Genomic DNA, 9,971 nt, shown 5'->3' with positions numbered 1-9,971 from the left:
CTGCATATCACAGGCCATTAAATTTCACCCAGTCATCCCCATACTGAGCCCTAACTTGGCCTAGACTAAAGCATTTCATTCCCCAGGAGGCTCAGCTGTATGCCACAGGCAGAGAACAGAAGAGAACAAGCTGCCACCAATGTCCAAGGCCCCTGCAATGCCAGGGATTTGATTAGGTGGGACATACTCAGGTGCTCCCAGCTGGTGAGATACACCCCACACTGCAGAGGAAGGCAGGGGGGAAAAAAACAATGTCACAGCTAATCTGACTTGCGGAAAATTCCTTCCTGACTCCAAACTGGTGCCCAGTATGACCCTGATCATGTGAGCAAGACACACCAGCCAGGCATCAGATAAAGAGGATTTTTTGTACCAGCTCAGAGCCCTGATCCACCCTGTCTGGTGTCCCATCTCCAGTGGTGGCCAATCATTGCCAAGCACTAGTGTGAGGCCTTGGGCTGCTACCCACACTCCCGCTCTAGGTCTGGCTCCCCATCGCTCAGATGCAATAACCCTGACCTACTTCTTGGGAGGAATGTGGGTAAGGCTTCGTTAGTTCTTGCACGATGCTTTACGATCATCCGGAGACAGCTACGGCAGAGGTGGAAAATATCATTTCCCAGAACCTCAGTGGAATCTTGTCCGAACGAGGGAGGACCCTCTGCAATGACCCCTCTGCCTTTTGTTGTGGTTGACACAACATCTACTCACCCAGATCTGCGCTTTCGCCTGATAAGAGAATCCAGATTCTGCTCCCTTTTCCTCTAAAGCATGTGAGATTTCCCCAGCTATGGTGCCACTGCAGCTTTACTTTTAAACCGAAACCTACGCAGTAACACCATGCATAGCGCTAGTAGCATAAAATCCCCTTCCTAGCACTGGCAATGCTTGTCCAAAACACAAACCGTTACCCCCATGGGGAGTCGAGAAGCTAAACGCTCAAGGAATGTGGTGGCTCATGCCAAGCTATACTCAGTTAATTAAACCCGTCAGCAATTTAACAACAAGCCTGTAACACACAATGGGCCCCATTCTGCTCTCGCTGACACCGGAGGAAAACAGTACTAGCTGCAATGAAGTCGACTCAGCGCCCCCGATGTGAAAAAGAGAGGAGAATCCGGCGCAGGGGGCGTAACCGCTCCATCCAGAGCATTAATGGTGTTGATAAAAGGAAAACACGTCTGTTTCCAGTTGGCAACTTCTCTGCAAGCTGGTGGTGCTTCTCGGCTGGTGATAGAGCAATACAAAGAAAAGTGAAGCCCACGCTGGGAAATCGGCCTTTCCTGACACACCATCCGAGAGTTCCAAGAGCCAGGGTGAAATTCTGGTCCTAACAGAACCAGCGGCAACATTCCCATTGATGTCCACAGGGCCAGGATTCACTGCATGTCAGTTCCCCAGTGTATCTCACCAAGGGAGAAAACCATCATGGTAAAGTCTGAGCAATATATTAACTGAGCTACTGTCAAGCCTGCCTGCCTGCTAGCCGGGGGAGCACAAATTGGCAAAGACATTCTGGCCTCTAAGTTTGGGCGCCTCTATTTTTTAGAAGCCAGTCGACTTCCCGGTCAGATATTCCCTCCTGCATTTCTCTCCCACTGGTTTTACTGTTCGCCAAATCAGCATGGAAACTAGATCGGACTTTAAGAGCCCCCTCTGGCTTCTCCTGCCTACGTCCCCTGCCTGTCACCCGCGTGGGACATCCCATGTAGTTATTCACAAATGGTTTTAATGCTACACACAGGATTTTGACTTTGCATATGGAACAGGCTGCAGGGGTGGGTGAAATCATAACAGCCCATCTCCTCTGAACCGGCATTCACAGAAATATACAGGATCTGCTCCTACGCTGGGTTAGAAATCAGCCCTAAATCTTAACAGGATCTAAAATAGCTTAGAAGGACCCTCTCAGCACAAACACTGCTAGACCCTGCTCACCATCGCTGGCCAAATACCATTTCAATCAGCCATGTAGATGCTAGTCAGTCATTTTTGTTTGGTTTTTGGATCAGGGGTTTGGTTTAGATGCAGGTCGGCTTGTACGCGAGCGTGTATGCTAAATGCATTTCAACAGCTCAGAGATCTGTGAATCAAATTACAGCAAATCTCTGCGCGCTCTGCTCAGTAGGAAAGAAGGAGCAGGTGCTATTGGGCTTCAGGGCACTGAATAAAGCATCGGTCAGCAGAGAGAATCTGCAACTAAGAAAGTCACACAGCATGTAGACATCAGGCCTGGTGCAGTGGAATTTGTCATAGAAGGAAGGAACTTAGCTGGGGCATGCACACAAGTCTATGGGTGGGGAGCTTATAGAGGAAGAGAGAGTGTATTGTCCTGGAGTTGGAATGATCAGAGCAGGTGGAATGGTTTACCTCGTTAGCAATGCAAACTGGGGGTGGGGTGGGGGGAGAAATGGAATGCCCCCTACTGATCTAAAGAGGGAACTGACAGCACCCCAAGAGACAAGGTGGGTGAGGTGACATCTTTTATTGGACCAGCTTCTGTTGGTGAGAGAGACAAGCTACACAGAGCTCCTCTTCAGGTCTGGGGCGGATTTTTCACACGCCTGCGTGACGTAACTGGGTGAACCTCACTTTTTAGCATAGAGCTGGCCTAGTCTCCTCCGTTCCTGACGGGGGGAGCCAGCGGAGAGAGGATAAGCCCCTTGTATGTGGTCACACAGCAGGGGCAGGAACTGCACTCAACTGCCCTACCTCCTCCCCAGTGCCCTGAGCTCCCCTCTCGTCGGTAGCAGTAAGGAATAACTAAACCCTTGTGGGAACGGAGGTGCATTCCCAAGTACTGTGCTGACCTCCAAGGGAGCCCTACGTTCAGCTCTGGCTGAAGTCACCAGAGAAGGCAGCAGTGTGTGGTCATCGAGCTTGTCCTCTTCTCAGAAAGTTCCCATTAGCAGTCTGCTCCTGAGAGGCCTGTGGGGCCGGGACTGACACTGACACTGACAATGCAGCAGAGAGCCCCAGCCCTGGATCAGCAGAGGTGGCTGCAGGGCTGCATTGGCAAAGGGGTTTGCAATGCAAGGGCTGCTTGCACGGCGTAGGCACCCACCCATACCTGTGTCCAGCCGCTGCTATCGGCCTGGTCATTCGAACTGATGCCGAATGGAAAGGAAAGATTCTTCCCTTGGCTGGGGCGGGTGACAACAATGTGCAAACCGCCTTCCGCTAAGTCCAAGGAAACGTCAGCGCCTGGCCTTGGCTTCCCCACAGAGCAGCTGCCTGGATCAAGGACAGCATCTAAAGCACCACACACGGGACTCAGCAAGGTACAAATAACCCTCTCACTAGGATGCTGACAGCTGCACCATCTGCTCTCTCAGATCCCTGATACCCTGCGCTCGTTTATGAGCCTAATTGGGATATTTATTTCCAGGCTGTTTATTTCAGGGAATGGATTTTTCCATCCTCCTTGGGATTTGAGACTGTTAATGATTTTCCTTTGCACCCCAAGGTCTTCAGCTCTGCCTTGGGACGTGAACTTCCAACCACAAGTGGGAATTTCAGCCCCTCTCTGGGTTAATCACCCGGCCCTTTGGTCCAAGCTGCTCTTCATTTCCTGCATTCTCTTGTCTCTTTGATAAGCGATGAAGGAGGGTGCAGGGAAGTAGCTATTATTTTATTGCATCCAAGCTCTCCAACAAACCAGAGCAGAGGTTAACTCCCCCAACCCTGCTCAAGTCATTGTTACTTGGTAACTAACTCCTGGTGCAAGACAGATTGCCCATCCATAGCTCTCAGCACATCACACATTCCAGGCAGAGATCTCAAAGCACTTTGCAAAGGTTGCATCACACTCTCCACCTCTCCCTGTGCTCTCGCCAGGACAGCTGGGACCTGGAACCCCTTGTTAGCCCCAGGAGTTGAACTCATGGGGCCAGGGTGCTGTCTGTGCACTTTCCCAGCTGGGATTACTTCCCCATTTCAGGGCCATCAAGACTGTTTAAGTGACACGTTGGTCTGATCGGTCCTGCTGCAGCAGGCAGTTCCAGCGGTAGCAGACGCATCAGTGTGTTTTTCCCCGCACGTCTGGGTTTATTGTCTTAAACCTGGTGCCAAGGAGAGTCATGGCGCTGGCCTCAAATAAATCTGGAAGCAATAATGAAACGAAATGGAGTCTCACAACACCCGCTTCAGGGGAGAGAACTCGACAGAGGTGAAAGTCGAGGCACAAGGAGGGTGAGTGATTCAGTGCCGGATCCTGCATCCTCTACACCCACAAAGCACCTTGCTGAAGTCAGCATGTCTGCTGCAGCGAGCAAGGACAAATCATGTGAGCACGCATGCAAGGCTGGGACCTTTCCTTGTGTCCCGCAGCTGGGAATCAACTGTCCCAGGAGCTTTGGTTCGTCTCAGTCCCCTGCACTAACCACACCCAAAGGAAAGCAAGCCAGGATGGAACGGAACAGCAGGCCTGATGGCTCTCCCGTGGATAAACAATATAAGCTCTTCTCAGAGGCCTTTTCTTTCCGATCCCCGTTTGCTCAGATCAGGGAAAAGTCCTGTAGAAACAGACGACACTGTGTTCTGACCAAAGAGCCTGAACTAGTGAAACTAAAAGCTCCAACGCAGAGAAGCAGAGAAAGTTGATGAGATTCGCTCTCCCTTCAATGGTTCATCTTTAAAAACCGATCCTGGAAAAAATCTCACCCTCCTTCATTCACGTTTTTCCACCTTCACCCAACCACACTGCCTTGCTCCACACCAGCCTGGTGCTCACCTGTCTAAGGGTTTTGCCAGTTCCCGTTTCCATCGTGAAATCGATGCTAAATTCTCTTTTTTACACTCCCCGTTGCCTCAGCGTGTGCTGCCGGCCGCTCCTGGGAACAGAAGTCCTTGAGAATTGGGATACACACTACAGGGATGAGTTTGCAAGACGGGCCAGCTCTGTCCAGGGGGAGATGAAGCCATAAATGGACAAACCCAACGGGTCCATCATCTGCTGCACTCTGAACAGAGCCTGCTTGGGAAATCCAACCGGCGCTGGCTACAGGCTTGTCGCCCATCTTCACAAGTGCCTCTTGCAGGGGAAACCTAGCTCCCTACTTGGGTGCGTCTCTCATTTGAGGCCCTCCCACCCCATCCTTCCCCTGTCTTTGGTGCATGTAGGTCTCACGGCTACCTTCCCTTTCTGCAATGCTGCACATCTCCCTTAGCCCCCTCACCCCCTGTCCCCCCAATAAAACCAACCCCCTCTGCTCCGCAGCAGCTTGCCGGGGGCTCTAGCCGCTCAGCGATTGCTTGGAACAAATTCCTTCTTTGGGGGCAAAACAATTGTGCAGATTAACCCATAGCTCAGAGGAACGCGGCTCGTTTATTGCATGCTGGGCTTGCTGTGGGGGCGACAACGTTCTTGGAGAGAAAATTGCTTTCCCTTGGGTTTTAAAAGCGGCTTGAATTTGAGGCAAAGCAGCCAGAGCTGCATTCCCCTCCCCCTCTCTTTGTGTTAGGGCCACATGGGGAGGGGGACCACCCTTTAGTTCCCTAGGTCCAGATCAACGCACCCTGCATCGATTCCCCCCGGGGTTGTCATCCTCCTCCCAAGAATGCAGCTGCGTCTGGGCAGGAGCACACCACCCGCTGTGAGATGCACACGCGGCGCGGCAGCTGCACTGGCACGAATGCATGCCACTTTGGCATCACCCCCCCCCCCCCCCCCGGCAGGGACATGCCAGCCCTGCCTCTGCTAAATCCCCGTGCAGAGCCGAGGGATTTTCCCACGTCCAATTCCGCCTGCCTCCTGCAGGGCAAACCTGCCCCCTTCCCTTCTGCAGCGGGGAGGAGGGGCAGGGGAGGGGGCTGCGTGCTTCAAAGCTCAGCCCCCCCGATCAGAGAAGCTGCTCCCCCCCCCGGCACAGAGCCTGGGCACTGGTGCAAAGAGAGCAGTTGCTTTGCATGACGCAGCCGCTGTGCGTGGGGAAGGGGCAGGGGCAGGGGCAGGGCAGGGGGGGGAGAGGGTCTCGCTTCGCCTCTGCTGCTGGAGGAGCGCTTGGGAGATGCTCCTGCGGCGTTAGCTCCACCTGGGTGCGAGCCTGAAGCCCGCTGCCTCGTCCAGGCAGGCAGCCGCGGAGCTCCCGTCTCCCCGGGCAGAGCTGGGCTGGGGCTGCGGCAGGAGAAACGCCCCCCAGGACCAGAAAAAGGTGAGTGAGCTGGAAGGGGAGCCGGGCTGGGGCTGCCAGACTTGCAGCAGGTGAAAACTTCTGGAGGGGGAAGGCGGCTCTGGGAGAGGCTGCAAGGCAGGGCTGAGATCTGACCAGGCTGGGGGCTCCCGCAGACTTCGCTGCTGCTTTCTGGGGGGGCTCCGGAGAAACAGCCCCCCCGGTTGTTTGGAGCCAGGGACAGCCTGGCTTGGTGCAAAGGGGGAGAGGGGGGCTGGCCGGCTCTTTCCCTGCTCAGGAGCCTGTGAGTAGCTGCGGGAGGGGGGCTCTGGTTTGGGGGAATAGCTCGGGGGTGGGGGGCTCTTTAGGGAATGGGTCTCGGTTTGCTACCAGGAGCTGGGGGAGTTTGCAGAGTCCTTCACTTGCTCCTGGTGGGGGTGGAGGGGAAACTATGCATGTGTGTTTTTTTGGGGGGGGGGGGCTTTTGAATGTTTTCTGTGCCCCCTCCCACCTTTTCCATTCTTCTCCCTCCCCATCTTCACTGACCCCTTTGAGGCTTGCCCCCTCCTCTGGTCTCAGCAGCGGCTCTGGCAAGGAGACTGCCCCCCAGCGAGCTCGTGTCCCCCCCAGCCATCAGGTCTCATTCCCTCTCATCCCTCCCCCGCCCCACGCTGGCTTTCCTGACCCTCCGCCTCTCCCCACTAATCCCCTGCCCCAGGCGAGGTAGGAGCCAGTGCCCAAGGCAGGGAACAGCCCCTCCCTCCCTGAGCCAAGCCCAGGGGGGCTCAGCCCTCAGGCCCCGGGGATCTGCACAAGAGATGTCCGGAGGGCTAGGAGCCTGGAGGGGTTTCTCTGCCAGCGGTGGCCCTTCTGCTGAAGGTGCCAATGAAGACATCCAGCAGCGTCCTATTGCTCCTGGCACAGCGCAGCTGGAGCAAATGCACACTAGCCTAGCAAGGGGCTCGTGCTTGGACTGAGTAGCAGACGGCTGTAGACAGGCGGTGCTGAAGTTGCTGCTGGAGAGGACTGTCTGTGGGAGTTCGATAGGATGGGATGGTGGACTGGGGGGGAGCGAAGGGAGAGGAAGTGCAATTGGAAAACGGGCAAGATTGTTCAGGGTACTTATAAAAAAAAACGAAAACGATTTGCCTTGGTGCATGCGTTTTCCTGAGCAGTCGAAAGGGCGCAGAACAGGTTTTCCACAGGAACCGGCTGCAGCAACAGTTCCTTCTTAGCTCCTGGGTCATCATCAAAACTGCTGGCACATTTTAGTTGGTTTCATTGAACTAAAGCTTGTCCATGCTACTACTGTATTTGATTTGCCAGGCCAACGTCATTCCTGGGGTACCTCTACTGCCGTCGATGGGTTTTCCTCAGGACGGGGTTTGGCCAGTAATATTTTAGATGTTACAAAAACAACAGGAAGGAAGGAAGAAATTTCTAACCTGCCTGAGACCAGTGGTCTAGCTAGGTCAGCCTCCTGAATAGGACACAGGCTTCAGCGGAAGGTAAAGAAAAACTGCAAGAGGTAGTCATGGGAGAAACTGTCTCCAGGGAACATTCCTCTCTGATGACCCCCCCCCCAACCCCATCAGCAAGAAGTTGTCTTAAGCCCTGAAGCAGGAGGGTTAAGCAATAACAAAGGCGCTTCTTTACTCTTGTTTTGTTCTCTGTTTGATTTTTAGATCTCTCTGCCCCACTCCCCTAAACAAACAAAGATGAGAACTCATTTCATCTGACTTTTACCTGCCCCGTGAACAACGGCACCATGGATCTGGCGTACGAGCTGCCCAATGTCACTGAGTTCTGGTTCTCCTCGGCCTCCCAGTTCGACAACTTCTCCACGGAGATGTCTGCCAACGCCTCCCAGAACACTACGGGCCAGCATTTTGACCTGACCAGCAACGCCATCCTTACCTTCATCTACTTTGGGGTGTGCATCATAGGCCTGTGCGGCAACACCCTGGTGATCTACGTCATCCTCCGCTATGCCAAGATGAAGACCATCACCAACATCTACATCCTGAACCTGGCTATCGCAGATGAGCTCTTCATGCTGGGGCTACCGTTCCTGGCCATGCAGGTGGCTCTGGTCCACTGGCCCTTCGGCAGAGCCATCTGCCGGATTGTCATGACGGTGGATGGGATCAACCAGTTCACCAGCATCTTCTGCCTGACCGTCATGAGCATCGACAGGTATCTGGCTGTGGTCCACCCCATCAAATCCGCCAAGTGGAGAAGGCCCAGAACGGCCAAGATGATCAACGTGGCCGTGTGGGGCGTTTCCCTTCTGGTCATTATGCCCATCATGATTTATGCCGGGATCCAAAACACCCATGGAAGGAGTAGCTGCACCATCATCTGGCCAGGCAAGTCCAGCGCGTGGTACACAGGGTTCATCATCTATACCTTCATTCTGGGCTTCCTGGTGCCCCTCACCATTATCTGCCTTTGCTACTTGTTCATCATTATCAAAGTCAAGTCCTCTGGGATCAGAGTGGGCTCCTCCAAGAGGAAAAAGTCAGAGAAGAAAGTCACCAGGATGGTCTCCATTGTAGTGGCAGTCTTCATCTTCTGCTGGCTTCCCTTCTACATATTTAACGTCTCCTCCGTCTCCGTCTTCATCAACCCCACGCCCTTCCTCAAGGGTATGTTCGATTTCGTCGTGGTCCTCACCTATGCCAACAGCTGTGCCAACCCCATCCTCTATGCCTTTTTGTCCGACAACTTCAAGAAGAGCTTTCAGAACGTTCTCTGCCTGGTGAAGGTCAGTGGCATGGATGATGCGGACAGGAGCGACAGCAAGCAGGACAAATCCAGGCTAAATGAGACCACGGAAACTCAAAGGACTCTGCTCAATGGTGACCTTCAGACAAGCATCTGAGAGGACTCCAGGATTGCCCTTCTCAGCTGTCCTTTTTCCTCCTTCTCCCCACTCCTTTATATGGCAGTAGCACATAGCAAGTCAGGTCAAGAGTAGTTTGTCTTTGTTTGCTTGTCTTAGGGGATGGTAATGCGGGGACAGGGGCCTGGACCAGGAGTAGCCTCTCAGCAGAAGGCAGGTAGGTTTTGAATATTCAGAAAGATGCTGCTCAAATGCAACTTCATACATGGAAAAAACAGACACACACACGTGTGTTTAAATATATAACATGAAGTCATGGGCCAAATTCATTCCTGTTGCAACTGCATTGGCTGCACTGGTGTTACCCCCAGGGATGCGTTTGGACATACAGAACATGTTCACACATCTCTAACCACACCCATGTAAATGGGCAAATTCAGTAGAGTTGCACATGTGTAACTGAGGGCAGCACTTGGAGGCATTTCTGCTAGACTTGGTTACACATACCAACATGCTCCATACAGCATAGATCATATATGTCTAGACAGAGCTATTCATGTCTCTTTCTTTGCAAAGCGGGAGACTCAGCTGAAAATGAGAGAGAGAGGTCTTAAGAATCAGAGCACACACACACACACACACACACACACAGAGATCCTCCACTAGGACATGAAAGATATTTCATTTTATTACCCAACTAGTAAAATTTTATTTTTTTAAGAATTAATCTCCTGAAGCTCCCCTAGTTTTATGAGACTAGTACTTATTTACAAGTTGCTTTTCCTGCCATCGGAGAAGCAACAGATCAGAATGAAAGAAATCACATCGGAAGGAAAATATCCCAGCCCCAGTACAGACAGACAGAGAGAGAGAGAGAGGATGGACAGATAGGACTTAGATCTCCTAAGAGATTTGGAACCCAATTCCCATTAAAATTGAAGCCTTGAGGCAGCCTGGAAAATCTGTTTCTATACACACACCTGTGCAGTCGGATACATGGTGGTATATACGTGAGC

At 52.8% G+C, this 9,971-nt stretch overlaps 1 protein-coding gene across 1 annotated transcript; it reads left to right on the top strand.

Annotated features, from left to right (window-relative positions):
* Positions 1-7,800: 7,800 nt before the first annotated feature.
* SSTR2 (somatostatin receptor 2) lies at positions 7,801-9,610 on the top strand. The gene has a single exon (XM_029912139.1). It carries the CDS (start codon positions 7,879-7,881, stop codon positions 8,992-8,994), a length of 1,116 nt encoding a protein of 371 aa, XP_029767999.1. The 5' UTR covers positions 7,801-7,878; the 3' UTR covers positions 8,995-9,610.
* The last annotated feature ends 361 nt before the right edge of the window (positions 9,611-9,971 follow it).

This window comes from Terrapene carolina, unplaced genomic scaffold (assembly GCF_002925995.2).
Source record: "Terrapene carolina triunguis isolate 2854851 unplaced genomic scaffold, T_m_triunguis-2.0 Scaffold192, whole genome shotgun sequence".
NCBI lineage: Eukaryota > Metazoa > Chordata > Testudines > Emydidae > Terrapene > Terrapene triunguis.
Note: the sequence above shows the minus strand (reverse complement) of the source record. Positions and strands in the feature narration are given on the sequence as shown.